This window comes from Rana temporaria, chromosome 1 (assembly GCF_905171775.1).
Source record: "Rana temporaria chromosome 1, aRanTem1.1, whole genome shotgun sequence".
NCBI classification, from domain to species: Eukaryota; Metazoa; Chordata; class Amphibia; order Anura; family Ranidae; genus Rana; species Rana temporaria.
Window position 1 is genome coordinate 169,021,575 of NC_053489.1, and position 21,629 is coordinate 169,043,203.

At 40.4% G+C, this 21,629-nt stretch overlaps 1 protein-coding gene across 2 annotated transcripts in view; it reads left to right on the forward strand.

The window, feature by feature from the left end:
• The window catches only part of TESC (tescalcin), a 79,419-nt gene extending 63,567 nt beyond the window's left edge, over positions 1-15,852 (forward strand). The window contains exons 4-8 of one of the 2 annotated variants that reach the window (XM_040345942.1): positions 1,005-1,144; positions 3,470-3,531; positions 4,924-5,031; positions 8,561-8,608; positions 15,330-15,407. In XM_040345942.1, the coding sequence (XP_040201876.1) occupies positions 1,005-1,144; positions 3,470-3,531; positions 4,924-5,031; positions 8,561-8,608; positions 15,330-15,407 (436 nt within the window). Of the gene's footprint in view, positions 1-1,004; positions 1,145-3,469; positions 3,532-4,923; positions 5,032-8,560; positions 8,609-15,329 lie in introns of both variants that reach the window. The other variant, XM_040345933.1, reaches the window with a different exon arrangement.
• Positions 15,853-21,629: the final 5,777 nt, after the last annotated feature.

The window sequence follows — 21,629 nt, forward strand, 5'->3', positions numbered from 1 at the left end:
TTTTGCTTTTAAATGTTCTTATTTCTTCTGAGAAATCCTCACTTCCTGTTGTTCTGTCTGTAACTCACGACCGTAATGCAAGGCTTTCTCCCTGGTGTGAAGAAAGCCTCTTGAGGGGGCGAGCAGGAGTGTCAGGACGCCCACTAACACACAGCTCCTTTCTCTATCTGCAAAGTAGATGGCGTCCTGACCCTCCTGCTCGCTCCCTCCCCCCTCAAGAGGTGTTGTCCACACCAGGGAGAAAGTGTCGCATTACTGTGTTTAGTTATTATCACTGATTTCTTTGGATTGGTCTGGTGATATTAGAGTGATCATGACAGAAGCTAATCTGTCAAAGTTTCCAGTCATGTAAAGTCAACCTGAGCTTCAAATGTTCATCGGACAAGCAAGATGAATTGGCCAGTTTGCCCACTTACCGAACTTGCAATCCGCGTATGTATGGTGGTCAGACCTTTGTAGCCTTAAGGTTTGATAACATGGGCACCTTTAGTGAATGGTTCAGCTTATGGTCAAACGGAAAGTGGACAAGATACTATGATGGAGAAATTAGGCTTTTGAATAGCGTAGGGATTTTTGTATTTTTCTGATAGAATGGTCTCTAATGTTAGTAGTTTCCTACATTTTCCCAAAAAATTACTCAGAGAGTCGTTTTGAATATGGGCATTATAAAGGATATCCAGTTCCTGAGCTGAGGCACAGATCATTGATGATTAGTCCATATTTTTGCTGCTGCAATAATAATTAAAAGTCCTCTGAGGACTACTTTGTATTTTGTCCAGACACTTGAAATCGGATTGTCATTTATGTTGTTGTTTATGAAGTTGTCTAAAGTATGAGATAACGTTTAAATGGTTATAGAGCCAGCAAGGAGTAAGTAAAGAGTTGAAAGGAGATTATACAGTGTATGACTGTGTGCTCCATTACCACTTACATATGGTACATATTTTATTGAGTGCTGTTACAGAGGTTTTTTATGCATGGCTCTAAATTGTGTTCTCTTTCAGAAATCTACGAACAGGAACTCGCGGATTTGAGAAGGAGATTGACTTTGAAAAGTTTCTTATTGTTATGTCCCATTTCCAACCACTGGCTGAGAATGCTGATGAAGAGGCCATTAGTACATGCCGTAAGAATAAATTACAATGTAGGTATTGCATTTAGTGATAATCAGAAACGCTATACACGCCTATTGTGATTCATGATGGAATCTCATAGCAGGGCTATACAAAGTAACTACAGATATGTGCACAGCACACATGGTCAATACTGCTGTCTTGCAGACCTATTGTATTCATATTCAACCAAACCATGATCCATATGTGTTCTGGTTTCCTTCCACATAGCAATTACATAGAGACAAGGTGGTCGCATCTTTCTAATGGGTTCTAAATAGTACTTGAATGGTTTAATGACTTTCTGGAAAGCACTGTAAAATGTGTCAAATTATATAAATTAGTGGTAATGAAGATAGTGTTAATCAGGGATTGACTAAACTGTATGTCATCCTTGTCATGTGTGTTTCTATTTTCTACCTTTTGATCTTTTTAAACAGAACTAGTTATGCATGGACCTAAGCTGCATACTGTAGCCATCAAACGCACAGCTGCATTTGTAGCAATCACTAGTGATGAATCTAATGCATTTTTATGACGTATCAAGTGAGAGTCCTATAGTTATTACTTTTCCCACAAGCCTTTCCTGAACAGCCCAGGGACTTGGTGGTTTCTCCCAAGACACAAAAGCCCCAAGACTCTTCTCCAGCATCCGGAAGGCCACAGAAATTGTAGCAATGTCTGTAACTTGGACCAGCAGACTTAGTGCTATAATTCAGACCACTACAACTTGGTCCACCGATCTCTAGTAAGGAATGATGTGCACAGACAGAACATGCATGGTGAGAACATGAAGCATCATCTCAGGAGAGGCTTGAGACATAACTTTGGAAGAGGCTGACAGAACAGGGAAACAGTCTGTTAAAAACCTCAGAAGAGGCACACTGTATAGGTAGAACTGAAGATGTAATATTCATTATAAAAGAAAGGAAATAATCTGTGCTAAGTGTACTCAACCTAAAAGTGCAAATCAACAGCTGCATTCACTATATTGCACGTAACAATACATTAAATACATATAAAAAAATGGTGTTGTGCTGTTAGTGTGCATCGGATGTACTCAATGCATTACAGTGTTTCTTCACCGCCAGTTAACATTCATGTGCAAAGAAAAATTTCAATTTATAATCATCTGTAAGCAATTAAATACATTAATTGCAAAAAAGGACACCATAAGCTCAGTGCAAACATGTTCAATAAAATCCTACAAATGCCAAAACCAATAATAAGTGACAACAAAATTAAATAATATTAATTTGTAAATAGTCCCAGATCTAATGCCAGTGATAGAAATTGTGCTGCACACGTGCTATTTTATTATCCAAGTGGTGTTCCAAGTGATCACTTAACGTGCCACTTATGTGACAGATGGACTCTTATCAGACATAAAGACCTCGTCCGAGGTCCGACCACGCATCAGTGAGAAAACCCCTCCCTGTGGGTTTTGGAATAGAATCCCTTGAAAGGACCCAAATAGTGAATGGATCATCAGTATACTCTCCGGATCATGTAATGAGTCAGATGCCAATCAAGTATAGAGAGGGGGACAAAATCGTTCATTGCGCAATATCAAAAACATACATACGTTATTAAAAAACGCATTATACTCACAAGAGAGAAAAACATCAGGTATTCAATGTATGCCATCCTGTGCCATGGCGGATATACTAATGTCACCGCCCGACGTACGTTTTGTCGTGACGTAAAATACCCCCATCCTCATTCATAATAAGGTTGTAGAGGTGATGGTATAGTTTGTGGAAGATTGGAGAGGAGACTGTTGCAGTAGCCAGAACATTAAAGAGTGTATTTTGGAGACGTGCAAGTGCCAATGTTCACTATGGGGGAAAAAGGCAGCTTCAGGCATTGTATCTATACCACAGAAAGATGAAAAATATGTCAGAGTAGTACAGAAGGTGAAAGGTGGAAAAGAGTAATCAAAATTATAGCTAGGTTTGGTTTAGTTACCTTCTTGGTCTTGATAGAGGTCTGAAACGCTCTTCATATGACAGCTGCATATCAGAAGCTTTTCAGTGATGTTTTTTTATTACAGCGTTCAATGTGGGAGTAGAAAAAAATCCCATATATAAAGCTGCAATGTGGGGTTATTTCTAGTGCATGTCAGGATATTACATCATCCATCACTGGGTCCTGCATTAGCCTGTGCCCGTAGGTTCAGATATCGATCTGTAGTATCTTCAGTTTAAACGAACATTTGAAGCTAGAGCTACATGCATACTGTATTTGTTTTTTGTTTGTTTTTTTACATTAAAAGTTTTTGAAGCATTTATTTTTCTCAAATATTAACTAATAACACACATAATAACATGAGTAATTGTTCATTTTATTTCTGGTAGTTCTTTTCAACATGTATGACGCGGACAATGATAGCATGATCACTCTGGAGGAATACAGAAATGTATGTATGTGTTCTCCACTTCCTGGTGGAAAATGTTTCATTAGGCAATACTTGACTTGACATAACATAAACCAAATGTAATTCCAGAAAATGTTATTCAACCCTTTTGGTAAACATGACAAAAACCCATTGTTTTGTGGGTCATCATGGCTCAGACAGTAGTAATTAGTCACATTTGACTGGACTTTTAACAATGTTGAAGACTGGATGCTTAGAAATGTTAGACAGTGAGGGAGATTTACTAAAATTGGCTAAAATTTACCAATCGGCTTTTATCTTTAGAATGTTCAGTTCGGCTCCTTTCACATAGGCTGTACATTTTTCAGGCAAACCTCTTCGGACCCTCTGGTCCAGGAGCGGTCGGTCCATAAGGAAAGCAGGGGCATCGCCCCCTACCATACGGGATGGAGCACTTCTATGGAGCGGCGGATGGATGGATCGGTGGACTCGCAGCCATATGTTCTGATCCAATCCTGTCTGCCAAAAACAGATGGATGGCAGTCCTATTTACCATCAGGTGTTCCATTTCCATCTGATTGTCCCATAGAGGAGAGCGGGACTGGGTCCGTATTCGCTCTGCATATCGAACGGACATGAAATTGTCATCAATCTGCTCAGCAAGGATCAGCAGGGAGATCCCCCTGCTGAGAACGCGGATTCCGCCCATGTGAAAAGGGCCTTAAGCTTTGACAATTAAACCTAGAAGTTGATTGGTTTCTATGCACAGCTGCACCGGATATTGTGTGCACTAATTTTAGTAAATCACCCCTAATGTTTCACCACTAGAGTAGATTACTCAGTCCAGATGAGTACTGGAAAGATATGCCAGCATTTCTACACAGTGGTGTCATGGAATGTGTCAAGGCAAATGTTAATTGTCCAAGGTTTGACTGGTGGTAGTAAAAGTTGTGAAAGGACCACAACATGCCAGGAAGTTTTGGACATAATTTAAATGCCTGAAAGTATAACTTGTCAAATCAGTGGAGTAAAGATGTAAAAACGGCATTACATGATGGTTGTTCCAGTCTGATATACAGTAAATGGCCTTCTTTACGCATCTTTGCCTAATGCTTAACAGGCTTGAGTCATAAAGGAGAAAACCTTGGTTCTTTTGAGTGATTCATGTATCAGTCATGAATATGCATTGGTGTTGCACAGACACAGCATGATTATTTTAAATTCTATGAGAGTAAGCTTAGATCAAATTTTTTAGGGCTGTCTGGTTTTGGATTTACATATATTGTAGTAATTCTAGCTTCAGAAATTGAGGTAAAATTGCAAAAGGAATATATTTAGAGATACTAACAGTCCAGTCACTAGAAATTACAACCAAGTTATTTTTTTAAACTGTGCACAGTATTTTTTGTTAACTTGACCTTTCTTTTTATATAGGTCGTAGAAGAATTACTATCAGGAAATCCTCATATTGAGAAGGAGACAGCAAGATCTATAGCAGATGGAGCAATGATGGAAGCAGCCAGTATATGTGTTGGACAAATGGTAAAATATTACAGAATGGTGATATTCTTGGAAGAAAATTGTATGTTTTCTTTTGAAGATTTATCAGGGCCCAAGGTATACTGATTGTACTAACAGCTCTAATGATACTTGCCATGACGTAAAGTATGTAGTAGTAGTAGTGCCGCTCCAGGAATGTTGGTGTCTCAAAAGAACACCTGTCCTACTCACAACTTCAGGTGTAGGCTCTGCAATCGTGTAGACAATCAAAGAAAGTAGCTGAACAGCCACACTCCGAATACACACCTTTTTATTCATGGCAAAACAGTGTTAAAAAATCCCAAACTGTTACATCATTGTTGTAGTTGGTACAGAAGCAAAGGCTAATGTGTTTCACATCATTGTAGATGCTTAATCATAGCTAGTAACCATAATCGGACTAGAAATATATATAGTTCGATAAAAATCAATTGAGGAAACAGACACTCTATAAAACGCCTCCCCTATCTAATCAGGCTAAAATGGAACAGAGGTGGACAGCACGTAAAAACAGAGAAACACAGGGAATTCAACCTCTTTAAAATGTGACATAAAGACTGGTCTTTGTTTTGTCTCCTGATTGCACGGAGAACCATATTGAAAAACTGGACTTCATCTCGCTGTCCTAATACCACCCAAATCAAATGAGAGCTCCTACTCCTACTATTCAAGGACTGACTCAACACTGACTTCAAACATGAAAGATCTATATCCTGCTTCTACTCCAGGTGGCAACCCTTCATGCTCTCAGCACTCTCTCCAGAAGACCTAGCCAACTTTAGTCAGTACTTGTTCTCATATTATGGGACTCCCCCCCGCCCCTCAAGCCCAGGGGAGGCGTCTCCCCTGACGGGCAACCCACCACCAGTGGACTTTAGCTGTCATCTGGACTCTATGTCCCAAAAGTCTTTTCTCACTGTCTTCACTCATCATCTCTAATCTTCTCTACCAACACTGTGAGGAAAACTACCGCTCAGAATAACTCTACAACAGTCGTGCCCCCCCCCCCCCCCCTTTACCCATATAACAAAAACTTGTTCTACACTCCACCCCCCCCTTTTTACTTCTACTGATGTAATATGGTATATCACTCTAGCTACCCCACCCAGTTTGTTTGTCCAAGACCCCTAGATTACATGGGTTTTATCTAAAATTACTCTCTAAATTGTCCTACAAATGCTGTTGTTATTATTATTATTATTATTATTATTATTATTATCATTATTTTTATTTTTATTTAAGGTTTGTATATTTCTCAATTAAAACTTTAAACAAATAAAAATAAAAATGTGACATAGCAATGATAATAAATTTGTTTAATCAGGTCAAATAGAACTGATTCACTGTATTAGCGTGCTGTCCCTTAGCAGATAACATTGCTGTAAAAAAAGTTCTGATATAGACTCAATATACAACATAAAAACATAACAAAGCACAGACCAATGCATTTAAATGTATCTGCAAAGCTAAACGCAATCAACATACCACAGACAATAACAGAGAGAGACGATCACTACAGATATCCTGACATTCATTATTATGATTGGCATATTTATGAGAATATACGTCCTACAATTGTGTCAAACGTATATCAGAAGCAATTGATTGGAAAAATATGTAATATCATAAAACCATGCACTCGTTCTCCCGTCTGCCATTTATGTGGTAAAGAAAAAAAAGACCCCATAAAAAAGAAACGGTTACGAAGTAGAAGAATACTAACAATCCCCTTGACATTGACTAAGTTCACTTCATATGCTTCTGTCTTCTGTTGGCATTCTTCTTCTACTTCGTAACTGTTTCAGTTTTATGGGGTGTTTTGTTTTGCTACGAATAAAAGGTGTGTATTAGGAGTGCGGCCATTCAGCTACTTTCTTTGATTGTCTACATGACATAAAGTATTTTGTGATCATTGACAGGTAGCAGCGATCTTCGCCTAATATACAGATGATGTGGTTTAGAAGAGCAGGTGCACTTTCTTAGTATTGGATAATATTCATAAAAGTACTCCAGACCTCTGGAAGTTGAGCGTCTCCATCTTTGATCTTTTTTTTTTTTGTGTTATTGCATTATGGACTGTTCTGGTGCCTGTACCCTTCAGTCAGTGGAGTGGTAGTGGGATGCTTGGGTGGGATGATTTGCATGGTGAACTGTATACTTGTTTTGACATATATTCTTCCTACACTGATCACCAACAAACCAGATTTAAAAAAAAAAATGCTGCTTTATTCTAAATACTGTATTTATTGGCGTATAACACTCACTTTTTTACCCTGAAAATAGAGGGTAAACTGTGCCTGCATGTTATTCGCAGGGGGCCGTGGAAAGTCTTTTTCCTGAAACTTCCCTCTTAAAGTTAGGAGGGTGCGTGTTATACGCCTGTGCGTGTCATATGCCGATAAATACGGTATTTTCATTGCCTTTCCATTAAAATGACTCTAGCTCTGGCTACAAAAAAAATAATGAGCACAGAGAGAAGCCTGCTACATTTTCCCATGAACATTTTAAAAAATGAGCTTGTTTGGATCTGACTAAAGGGAATTTGAGGTTATTTTGGAAAGAATAAGAGTATGTACAGTTTCCATCATATCCCACATCCTACCTCCAATCTTTCACACAAATTAGCAATGACAGCTTTTGCCAATTATACATCTGAATAGATGGGCAGATGGAGCTCAATGTGTCAGCCCTCTGCTTATACGCCATCTCAAGTGTTGAGATCAGTCCTTCTGTTTAACTCATTTATTTCAGTGTGTTTTTGATGGAAAACCTTCTAACACACTTGTGCTTAAATGAACCACACGGTAGCATGAATGTTCCAAAAAATTCCAGTTTGTATTGTGAAAACTTTCCACTGCCAATTTTTTCTTTTGTGTCAGTTTTGTAGAAACGAAATGGTTAGGTAGCTGATGCAGCATTTGTATATCTTCGCAGCTGTGTTAGTGTTCAGAAGGACACTCAACGAAACAGATATGTCAAATTGTCAGGTTTTCTGTCCTGGCCTTTTACTGCTCTGGGCTCATTCTGTCCATTCTGAAGTGTCATGGTTCTTCACATTTGGCAGTCTTGCAATGATAACTCTTGTGTTACTAAGGGTATTGATGTTTGACTCTCACTTTTTACATGCCCTAAGCTCCAGCCACACAAAGCCATGTACTTTCATATTCAGCCCCACTCATTTTACCATATTGTCATGGCTGTACTTCCATGATTTACATAAAAGAATGAAATTGATGTTGTTACGTTGAGAGTTGGAATGGCTTTTTAATACATCTGCCAAAGGAGAGAAGTCGTTGAAAATGTGCCCAGAAGACAAAACTGTGTTGAGAGCTTGCTGGATGTGAATAGAGTAGACTAGAATGTTGTGTATAACTTGAATATAAACAATCACATTCCCTCTTGTATAGCCAACCTAACAGCTGTTACAGAACTGTATCAAAAGTGTCCAGATATGATATAGCAAATATTAGTAGTCACATGGCAATAAATCAAGTCGCATCCTCCTAATCATAATTCATGTTTGTTTTAACAGGCACCAGATCAGATATATGAAGGAATTACTTTTGATGACTTTCTAAAGGTAAAAATGTACATGTTTCAAAATGAAATTTACAGTGCCTTGAAAAAGTATTCATTCCCCTTGAAATTTTCCACATTTTGTCATGTTACAACCAAAAATGTAAACGTATTTTATTGGGGTTTTATGTGATAGACCAACACAAAGTGGCACATGATTGTGAAGTGAAAGGAAAATGATAAATGGTTTTCAACGTTTGTGTGGTGTGCATTCGTATTCAGCCCCCCTAAGTCAATACTTTGTAGAACCAACTTCCGCTGCAATTACAGCCGCAAGTCTTTTTGGGGATGTATCTACCAGCTTTGCACATCTAGCGTGACATTTTTTACTATTCTTCTTTGCAAAATAGCTTAAGCTCTGTCAGATTGGATGGAGAACGTCTGTGAGCAGCAATTTTCTGGATTTAGGTCTGGACTTTGACTGGGCCATTCTAACACATGAATATGCTTTGATCTAAACCATTCCATCGTAGCTCTGGCTGTATGTTTAGGGTTGGTGTCCTTCTGGAAGGTGAACCTCCGCCCCAGTCTCAAGTCTTTTGCAGACTCTAACAGGTTTTCTTCTTATGCCGCGTATACACACGATCGGTCAAACCGATGAGAACGGTCTGATGGACCGTTTTCATCAGACCAAACCAATCGTGTGTAAGCCCCATCGGTTATTTATTCGTAGGTAAAAAAAATTCAATCTTGTTTTAAATTTAACCGATGGATACCTAACCGATTGAAAAAAAAATGATCGTTTGTAGGCACGTCCATCGGTTAAAAATCCACGCATGCTCAGAATCAAGTCGACGCATGCTTGGAAGCATTGAACTTCGTTTTTTTCAGCACGTCGTTGTGTTTTACGTCACCGCGTTTTGACACAATCGTTTTTTTAACTGATGGTGTGTAGGCACGACTGACCATCAGTCAGCTTCATCGGTTAACTGATGAAAACGGTCCATCAGACCATTTTCATCAGATGGACCGATCGTGTGTACAGGGCATAAGATTGCCCTGTATTTCGCTCCATCCATCTTCACATCAACTCTGATCAGCTTTCCTGTCCCTGCTTAAAAAAAAAGCATCCCCACAACAATAATGTTGCCACCACCATGTTTGCGTGGAAATCTCCCCAACATGAAAGCAGAGGGCACTAAAACCCTGGTTGGTCAGAGTTCCTAATTGAACAAATTTTAGCTGATTTGACAAACGGTGCACCTATCCCACCCCACCAAAAAAGTGTGTGAGCCTGTGCTGATGGTGCTCTTTCAAAGCTCCTTGAGTGGTAGTAATCCTGGGGATAGAAAGCTTTTGTGCACTCTTGACCCAGATGAGCTGATAAAAGGGCCATGTTACTCATGAAAAAAACAACACAAATGCAAATAGAGCACTTATATTTGGGAAAAATCTTTGCAAAATTTACTTTATTTAAATAATTAGAAAATCTTCTAGCAATATTTAATAAAGCATCTGTTATGCTACAGAAAACAAACTTTCCCTGTTACAAAGTATTCTTTGGTTGAAAATTATGGAGATTGTGACATCACCATTCCAGCTCTCCAACTTGTCCAGAGTGCGCTTTGCATTCATTGAAAAAAAGCGGTGTTCTCTAAATGGCACCCATGCCAAGTGAGTGCCCTCCTGTGTTCACTAAGCAGCGGGGCAGCCACTCAGCTTTTGACCTGGAAGCTAACGGTAATCACTGTAATAGCAGTGCATACTACAATGATTTGCTGCTTCCAAGGGAGGTCATCCAGGTAAAGAATATGCATACTTGCATAGGTCCAAGGACCAATTAACTTTGCAAATTCAGATTTAAAATACATTTTTTATTAAAAAAAAATGCTGCTCCCCCCCCCCCCCCCGATATTGCAGTGTTCTGTGCTGACAGAGCTGAGTAACAGCCACACCCCTCATCTTTCACATAGACATATTGCAGAGGAAGTGAAGTAGCATGTATACATTTTGTTTTAGTGTAATAACTGCCTTCCATGTCAATGTGTTGCAAAAGTAAAATTTTTAACATAATTGCAATATATTTTTGTATTCTTAACCTAAACCCAAAAGCTAACATTTATAACAATGCAGCTTACCAGTTCTTGGATGTTTTGGCTGCATTGCATTTCTTTTTAAGGCGTTCTTTACTTTATTTTCCTGTGGTGATCTGGCCAGTAAATCTATTGTTTTTCAAAAGAGCAACAGTTACAGGGTTGAGACCAACCATTTACCATTGACAAAGGTGCTTACAATGATCATCCTTTATTTATGTAAAACCTTTATCCCAAAGGAAAAAAAAAAGTTTGCTATAACTGCTTATAAAGTGTTAACTGGAGTTCAGCTGCAATTTATTAGTGTATCTAAATCTGCTAGTTCATCTAACACTCCCCTCCCCCAGATTAACAATACTTCTGTCCAAAGGTTCTCATTCCTCCAGAGTGGGGTAGGGGGCACTAAAATACAGGAGGTATGTGGCTAGACCACCAGCTTATAACTGAGGGCAAAAAGCCTTAAAAAGAAAATGAATGCAGATTCCACATTTAATGATTGGTAAGCAGCAATGTATTACAATTTAGGTTTATTACTGCTTTCAGTTCACATCCCAAAGACCCCTTTAAACAGGAACTGAGCTGTAGAAGCTGTGACCAAAAAGAAGTGGACAGAGGGCAAAGGACTAGTCACCAGTGTTGCCTGCAGTCCCCGGCAACAGATTTTTTGCCTCATTGCTGGAATATGTTAACCACTTGCTTACTGGGCACTTAAACCCCCCTCCTGCCCAGACCAATTTTCAGCTTTCAGCGCTGACGCACTTTGAATGACAATTGTGCGGTCATACAACACTGTACCCAAATAAAATTGTTATTTTTTTCCCACAAACCTCTACGTTTTTATTTTTTGTTAAAAAAACAAAACCAAAAAAAAGCAATTTTTTTTTTCATTATATTTTTTTATATTTTGTTAGAACATTTTGCAAATGGGTAATTTTTCTCCTTCATTGATGCACGCTGATGAGGCTGCACTGGTGGGCACCAATAATGCGGCACTGGTGGGCACTGATAGGCTGCACTGAGAGGTGGCACTGAAGGACATTGATAGGTGGCACTGAGAAGTGGCACTAAAAGGTGGCATTGATAGGTGGCACTGATGGGTGGCAGTAATGGGCACTGATAGGCAGCACTGCTAGGTGGCACTGATGGGCATTGATGGGTGGCGTTCTTGGGCACTGTGGGCAATTGCAGGTGGCACTAGCAGGGGGTACTGGCGGAAAACGAGGCAGATGTGCCTCCTTCCTCTTGGGACCGATGTCCCTTTCACATAAGCCGATAACCAGCTTTTGTTTACATCACGTGATTAGCTGTCATTGGCTGGCAGCTGATCACATGGTAAGGGGCCAGGACCGGCCCCTTACTCGGGTCCGTGATCACCCAAGTCTCAGTGATTAGGGTGATCACAGCGTGCGCTGCGCACACACTGCATGGGCGCACGGGGAGCATGTCTATTGATGTCCTCCCGGCATTTGGGGTCCACGCTGTAGCCGTCATTCGGCTATGGCGCGGGTGCCAAGTGGTTAAGGCAGCCATCTTGGTAGAGGCAAAGTTTCCTTCTTCATGCAACAGTCTCTGGCAGCACATTTGTAACATCGTCCGATCTCTGGAGACTAGCAGTGCCTTAGATCTGACACTACAGATAGACACGTATGAGACTAGGCACCCTCATGTACTATGAGGTGCACTGCTATTTTTCAGGAGGAATTCTAGGGCATATTTTTGGGGTACAGTTTAGGCCCCCCCTTTAACATTTCTAAATGCTCCCTATTCTGTAACATTGAAAGTGTCGTCTTTGTAGTTCAGTTCCACTTGAAGTGGGGAGGTATGTTCACTTAAGATTAAGTTGTATAATGTACCTGTAATCGCATTAGCCAGTGTCATTATTTTCTAGTGAGACACTGGCAACTGTAATAGATGCAAGGATCAGAGAAATGTACCTCTGTATTCATGCTGTTGTATACCGGCACTCACACCGTGTTATGGTAAGTTAGAAAAATGTTTCAGCAGGTAGACTTTTGTGTAAAATAATAAAACAGCATGGAATTTTATCATCTGGTGGTATTGTTATCAGCACCGAGATAATGACTTCTCATATCTATTTAAAGTAACATGGGTGTATGTATCAAGGGCTGGGCTGCTCACACATGTTCATATTCATTAGTTATCAACTACAAGGACACAGTGCAATATTCATTTATGATATGAGCAGAAACCCAATTGGGAATCTACATGCACAGTACCTTTTATCACATTAACCACTTCAGCTCCAGAATGTTTGCCCCCTTCCTGACCAGGCCATTTTTTGCAATACGGCACTGCATTGTTTTAACTGACAATTGCGCAGTCGTGCGACGCTGTACCCAAATAACATTGATATCCCTTTTTTCCCACAGATAGAGCTTTCTTTTGGTGGTATTTGATCACCTCTGCGGTTTTTATATTTTGTGCTAGAATCAAAGAACGAGTAACAAATTCCTTTCTGCTCTAAAACACGTCCAATAAAAAAAAAATGTAATTAATTTCTTCGTAAATTTAGGCCAATATGTATTCTGCTATATACTGTTGGTAAAAAAAAAATGCCAATAAGCGTATATTGATTGGTTTGCGCAAAAATACTAACCTTTGTTACTAGTAATGGTGGTGATCAGCGACTTCTAGCAGTACTGCGATATTGTGGCAGACAAATCGGACACCTAACTGACACTTTTTTTAGGGACCAGTGACATTATTACAGTGATCAGTGCTAAAAATATGCACTGTCACAGTACTAATGACACTGGCTGGGGTGATCAAAGAGTTAACTGTGTGCCTAGGGAGTGTTTACTAACTGTGGGGGATTAGCTTTTACTACTTGAAGACATTGAACGGTGTTCCTGCTTCACCGGATTCATGTCTTCTGTACTCGCGGAATGACAGTCTGGCTTGTTTACATAGGCAGACTGTCATTCTGTCAAAGTACCGAACGATCATTGAGTGCATGGGAGGATGGTAAGGATGTGGACAGCTTTGCCCCAGATGAATGCATACTTGGATATGCCTGTTTTAATCATCAACCATGTGAGTTTCTAAATGTTGTACCTTTATTAAATGTAACTCTATTGCTACAGTTCTCTTTTTATACTCAGTAGTGACATGATGCTCCTTGTATAAGACATCACTTGTATATTAAGATTTAGGAGCCAGGAAGTTGATGACAGTATCAGGAGCGGTGCAAGACACAAGGAACAAAATCAGATATCCTGGAGCCACGCCGGAGTGCATGGACTGAGTAAAACTGGAAGTGGCGTCACATCTGGGAGGGCCGCAGTGTGGGGAGTGTGGCTACATATCTCAGAGCATAACTACTCCTTTTTCAAGCCACCCCCCCCAGGTGTGACATCACTTCTGGTTCTGCACAGGATTTCCTGTTTTGTTTCTGGTGTCCACATTTTTTTTATTTACCAAAGCAAAAAGTAAAAAATTGTCGCTCTTTTTTTGTTTATAAAGAAAAAAATTAAAACCGCAGAGGTGATCAAATACCACCAAAGAAAGCTCTATTTGTGGGGGGAAAAAATATGTAAATTTTGTGCAACATCACACGACCGCACAATTGTCAGTTAAAGCGATGTAGTGCCATATTGCAAACATTGCTCTGGTCAAGAAGGGGGTAAATCCTTCCGGGGGTGAAGTGTATAAAAACATCATTAGTATACTGATGAGGAGGGAAGAAGGAATCATGATCAAATTAAATTTTAGCTATAGCCATCAGTCACATGTGTAGGAAAAAAAAAGGGAGGACTTGTGAAAGGTGATTCCCCTTCGACTCTCCCGGAGTCGGCATGTCCTAGTTGGGCAGGTCTGAATTATTACATCTTATTGGTCACTGGTTTTTTGTTTGTTTTTTCAAATCCTGCACTTAGGGCCCTTTCGCACTAGCGGACTGTATGTCCGCATTTTCATCCGTCCGTTTGCGGATGAAAACGGGACATACATGGGTCCCTATGTGATTACGGGTGTCCAGCGGATGAACATTCGCTGACACCCGTAATTTGTCCGCCTCCGCAAAGATCCGCATTTGCAGACGGAAGAAATTCTATTTTTCTTCCGTCTGCCGGATCGGATGAACACGGGGGGGGGGAAGGAAACACAGGGCGGTCCCTGCACAGTGTGCGGGGACCGCCCTGTCAGCTGCCAGCTCAGCGGGGATTTTATGGAGGATCCCTGCTGAGCAAAGCGGACACACGGAGCGGATCATTACTGATCCGCTACGTGTGAAAGGGCCCTAAGAATATGGAGGCTGTAATTGCTGACGGTGATGGTTTGGTTATTTACATACAATCTTTGGTTTTACAAATAAATAATGCTGGGTGCTCCAATGACAAAGGAATCCCAGAGCACTCTGATTCATACTAATATTCAAGGGGAGTGGGAATCGGTCAGTGCTTAGAAAATTTGAGCTTGAGGAGAAAACAAAATGACAGTTAGTAGTTTTCTTCTGAACAGCAGCTCAACTATTTGTTAAAAAACACTGATCAATGATATGCAATGGCTTTTTTACATTTCTTCAGTCCTGATAATCTCCTGAAACTATTACATAACAACTCTATAGTTTCCATAACCCAATTTATGTAAGAACATTTTCATAATCTAGGAACAGTGAATAAATATGTAGGTAATATTTCAAAATGTCTTATTTATGTTTTATTATTTTTTTAGATTTGGCATAGCATTTCCATTGAAACGAAAATGCACGTCAGATTCCTGAATATGGACACAATACCATCCTGCCATTGAAGCTTCTATGTCGTTGAATACACAGAAGACACAAAGACAGTAACAGGTTACATATGAAGAGCTTCCATACAGCTAGTGACCCATTTATCCAAGGGTGATGGCAGGGGGCATCGAAATGATCAAGAGAAACTCAACAAATGGATCTCTCCATGAGGATTAAAAATATATTCTATTGATCTCTATAAAATAACCACGTTGACCATGATACTACTTGGCCTGGATACATGGCCTAGATAAGAGACATATTGTGGAAATGTACTGAAGACAGTGAAATAGAAACAAGCTATTTTTTGATGAACTGAACCGTCATTCTACTATGCAATTCGATTTTATACAATTCTATGGAATGGGATATGGGAATGAAGCTATATTAGCTCAGAGACTCTTGTATTGGTGATTTTGCTATAATAATGAAATAAAGGGGTTTGTTTATTAATACAAACAATATATATTGCAGCATTAGATTAAGTGATCTATGAATATATGTGGCTGCAAGAGCTAAAGGTGTGCAAGTAATCCCCTTCATCAGACATTGGTTTAATCCTTTCCTCAGGGCTTACTTGCGCTTTAAAAGGTTTTGTTTGTTTTTGTTTTATAACAAGAGCCTTCTGGTCAGTCTAATTATGGCACGGGTTCTTTTCCTTCTCCTTCAGAAGCAGTGGGGATGGGGTACTGATGGTGGTCCTGCACTTAATGGCATTCACATAATAACATCTGAGCACGGTTTATTCTAGCACTGTCCATTGTGTCAATGGCAACTCGGGGGAACATGAGCTAAATGATGCTGGCCATCCTTCAACCTGGAAGACTGAAAATGCCTTGTGGCAGAAAGCAATTACTGCAAGGGACAGTGTAGGAAACCTTACCTTGCAAAAAAAAAAAAAAAATTACAAAACTTCAGTTTAACTGCTTCCAGACTGCCCCATGTACATTTACTGCGGCAGGGCGGCCCGGGTGTGCAAAATCACGTACGTGCAGCGCCCCGTTAACTGCCGCAGTAAATGTACATGGGGCAGTCCGGAAGCAGTTAAACTGAAGTTTTGTATTTTTATTTTTTTGCAAGGTAAGGTTTCCTACACAGCTCCCGCTATAATTGGTCACAGCGGTAGCCAATCGGCAGGTCCAGCGGCCTCGATGGCCACCAAAACTCGCCAATCCTTCACAGAAGTGACGGATCAGCGGTGTGTCAATGTAAAAAAAGCACACTGCTGATCTGTCAGGGAGGAAGAGTGATAGATCATGTTTTCAGCTAAGCTGAATCACAATCTCTCTTTTCCTCCAGTGACTAAACTCCCCACAGTTAGAAACACCTCCCAGGGAACACATTTAACCTCTTGATCGCCCCCTAGTGTTAAATCCTTCCCTGCCAGTGACATTTATACATTTATCAGTGCATTTTTATAGTACTGATCACTGTATTGGTGTCAGTGGTCACCAAAAAGTGTCAGGGTCAGATTTGTCCACTGCAATTTCGCAGTCCCGCTTAAAATCACAGATCGCTGCCATTACTAGTAAAACAAAAGTCCCTAAATCTATCCCGTAGTTTGTAGATGCTACTTTTTTGTACCAAAAATATGTAGCAGAATACATATTGGCCTAAATTGATGAAGAATTTTTTTTATTGGATATTTATTATAGCAGAAAGTAAAAAAATATTGTTTTTTTTTTTTTTTTTTTTCAAATCTGTCTTTTTTTTTTTTTTTACTTATAGTGCAAAAAAAAAAAACCACAGGAGGTGATCAAACACCGCCAAAAGAAAGCTCTATTTATGCAGTGCTGTATCGCAAAAAATGGCCTGGGTAAAACTTTCCGGGGCTGAAGTGGTTAAAATAGAATTGCAAGACAAAATGTTTTTTATATACAGTGCCTTGAAAATGTATTCATACCCCTTGAAATGTTACAACCAAAAACGTAAATGTACTTTTTACATACCGTATTTATCGGCGTATACCGCGCACTTTTTTGCCCTGAAGTTCAGGGCAAAATCGTGGGGTGCGCGATATACGCCGATACCCGAGCCTAGTTTCAACTACTGCGCCGGCATATACCGAGCGCAGTACACTCGTGTATAGTCGGGCAGGCTTGGCTCCTCCCGCAGTCACGTCCTGCCCGACTATACACGAGTGTACTGCGTTCGGTATATGCCAGCGCAGTAGTTCAAACTCAGCGCGGGGATCGAGTGGGGAGGACGCCGGACCCGACGAGGAGGACACCGAAGCCGCAGACGGACGCCGGACCCGACGAGGCCACCGATAGACGCCACGCAAGACACCAAAACTGTAAGTACTAAAATGTTTTTTTTTACATGAATGCGGGTCCACTTTAGGGGTGCGCGCTATACGCCGGAGCGCACAATACCCCGATAAATACGGTATTTATTGGTAAAACATGTTGAAAACCATTTGTAATTTTCCTTTCACTTCACAATTATGTGCCACTTAGTGTTGGTCTATCACATAAAATCCCAATAAAATACATTTACGTTTTTGGTTGTAACATGACAAAATTTCAAGGGGTATGGATAATTTTTCAAGGCACAAACATTATAAATGCCATTCTTTTTGTGATCATATGACCTCTGTTCTCTGCTGCATTAGGGGCTTAGAGAGGTGAGGGGGGAGACTACAGGGGGTGTGTCAGCACAAACCTGACCAATGTATTACAAGCAGGCTATGCTCCCAAGTAGCATACAAAAAAGAAAACTGACCACACTGGGATGGATGTGCTTCAGTATCTACCATGGTTAATTTGCAGTTTAAAATAGGAAAGTAAAGGGACTGGCAGGATCACCAGATATTTTTCACAAAGGAAGCAATACAAAGAGAACAGGGTACATTTTCACGCTGCTTATACTTTACTTGCTTGCAAGAACACTTTGTATGATGTCACACCCTTATGGCCATATGCACATAAGTTATCATTTACAAGGAAAGAAGGATCCTAATGTGTACACATTGGCATTTGACCTCTTTATCCATTTCTAAAAAAAACATGGTCATTGGGTCAAACAATTAGGGGAATTGACACAGTATATACCTAGATTAAATCCAAAATTAGCTAAATAAACCCTAGGAAAAACAGACTGTGTAGTTGTTTTCTTCAACTGTGAGTTGCAACAATAAACTATGATGGGAACGTTTCTAAGACCAGGGAAGCCGGAATCTGGAGCAGCTGCACATGACGACAAATTTTGAGCTTTCATTTTCAAAGCCTAAAGTGCTTTGACAGAGGGGAGGAGCCAGGACCACTGGTGGGGACCCAAAAAGAAGAGGATCAAGGCTGCTCTGTGCAAAACCATTGCACAGAGCAGGTAAGTATAATTTGCTTTAAAAAAAAAAAAAAACTACAAACTTTTTAAACAAAGGGGTTTACAGTCCTTAAGATTTTAGGGGGCTAGACTGTGGCTCATGGGAGTAGAAACCTCCCAGGCATCAGTGGTAGGGATGAGCTTCGAGTTCGAAAAATAAAAGTGAAATATTCCTTTAAATTTTGTACCTAGGGGGGGGGGGGGGGTGTAAAATAAGCATGTGAAATAGCGCATGTTTCCCGTACTTAGAACTGTCACTGCACAAAGTGTCATGTCTGAAAGAAAAAGTCATTTAAAACCGGACTCGCGGCTATAATGAATTGTCGGCTCCCGGCAATTCAGAGAGAATTCATTAAAAAAAAAAAAAAAGCGTGGGGCTCCCCCCGAATTCAATTACAAGGCCCTTCAGGTCTGGTATGGATATTAAGGGGAACCCCATCGTCATTTAAAAAAAAAATGACATGGGATTCCCCCCAAATATCTCTGAATTGCCGGTAGCCGACAATTCATTATAGCCGCGAGTCCGGTTTTAAATGATTTTTTTTCTTCCCAAAATGACACTTTGTGCAGAGACAGTTCTAAGTACAGGAAAAATGCGCTATTTCACATGCTTACTTTACACCCCCAGGTACAAAGTTTTAAGGAATATTTCACTTTTATTGTTTCACTTTTAGCATTATTAAATTCACTGCTCCTGAAAAAACGGCCGGTTTTAAAACTTTTTTTTGCATTGATACATGTCCCCTGGGGCAGGACCCAGGTCCCCAAAAACTTTTTAGGACAATAACTTGCATATTAGCCTTTAAAATTAGCACTTTAGATTTCAAATGTTCGAGTTCCCATAGACATTTGGGCCCGGATTCACGTAGAACCGCGTATCTTTGTGCGGGCGTAACGTATCCTGCGTACATCCTACGCCACCACAACTTTGACAGGCAAGTGCCGTATTCTCAAACTAAAGTTGCGGCGGCGTAGCGTAAATAGGTCGGCGTAAGCCCGCCTAATTTAAATGTGGTAGATGTGGGCGTGTGTTATGTAAATTTAATGTGACCCCGCGTAAATGATGCTTTTTACGAACGGCGCATGCGCTGTCCGTGAAAGTATCCCAGTGCGCATGCTCCAAATTAACCCGCAAGAAGCCAATGCTTTCAAGGTGAACGTAAATGACGCCCAGCCCTATTCGCGAACGACTTACGCAAACGACGTAAAACGTGAAAAATTCAACGCTGGCCCGACGTCCATACTTAACATTGGTACGCCTCGTGTACGCCTCATATAGCAGGGGTAACTTCACGCCAGGAAAAGCCTAACATAAACGGCGTATCTGTAATGCGTCGGCCGGGCGTACGTTCGTGAATTGGCGTATCTAGCTGATTTACATATTTCTAGGCGTAAATCAGCGTACACGCCCCTAGCGGCCAGCGTAAATATGCAGTCAAGCTACGACGGCGTAAGAGACTTACGCCGGTCGGATCTAATACAAATCTATGCGTAACTGATTCTAAGAATCAGGCACATAGATACGACGGCTCGGACTTAGAGTTCCGACGGCGTATCTGGAGATACACCGGCGTAACTCGTTCGAGAATCCGGGCCTTGGTGTGTTCGCAGGTTCTGGTGCGAACCAAACAGGGGGGTGTTCAGGTCATCCCTAATCAGTGGGAATAAACAATGCCCCATAATTTTTTTTAGTCAGAGACTCAGAGGAATAGTGCCCCTTTGTTGGTATTCGTGAGAATAATGGTCCCCCATAGTAAATATCAGTGGAAGGAATAGTGCCCCTATTGTTGGTATCAGTGGGAGGAATAGTAGCCCATCATCGCTGTCTGTGGGAGAAATAGGAATGGTGCCCCATCAATAGTGTCAGTGGATGAAATAATGCCTCAAGGGCTAGATAAAGGCAAGCACAGGGCTACATCCAGCCCCCGGGCCATAGTTTGGAGACCACTATAATCAAAGAAAGTGGTGGGGCAGAATTCATTGTTCCATAAAATAGCATTATGCCCCCTATATTTATGGGACATCATTTACTATTGTGTAAAGTACATCTGAAAAATGAATTGCTGATTTGTTTTGTGGATTGCACAAAGTTCTTCCTTAAAGCTTTTCTTTTTTTATGTCAGAAAAAATATAGCTTTATATAAATTTTTATAAAAGTCACTTAGGCTTAACCCCATCTAGACTAGAAATCTTTTACAAGTTGCTAAGAGGAGAGAGAAAAAAAAAAACAAAGACTGTTGATGTAACAAATCTGCAAAAAATGACTCTTCCCTGGTTTAAACCAGTGCGGCTTTGAAATCGCGCTACTTCAGTCCGATTTCAAAGCTGCAGATCCGTGTGACTTGGATCTCCAATTTCATTACGGCTTGCGACTTCATTTAATAGAAGTCAATGCAAGTCGCAATGAAATCCCAAAATTGTAGTGCATTAACCTTTTTTTTTGAGTCGCAACAATTTAAACGCTTCCATTGCAGGCAATGGGGTGCGACTTGTCATGCGATTTTGAACTGTCAAATCGCATGGCAAGTTGCACTGGTGTGAACCAGGGCTTAGGCACACTGAAGCAGCCTGCTACTTTTTCTAATTTCACTGCAGAAAATTAAACCCATATAGTAACACTGCACTTAGTATTGCTTTGTCACATCTACAGTGATGAAAATAAGTATTTGAACACCCTGCTATTTTGCAAGTTCTCCAGAAATCACAATGTATGATTTTTTTAACTATTTATTTGTATGATACAGCTGCAAATAAGTATTTGAACACCTGAGAAAATCAATGTTAATATTTGGTACAGTAGCCTTTGTTTGCAATTACAGAGGTCAAACGTTTCTTGTAGTTTTTCACCAGGTTTGCACACACTGGAGGAGGGATTTTGGCCCACTCCTCCACACAGATCTTCTCTAGATCAGTCA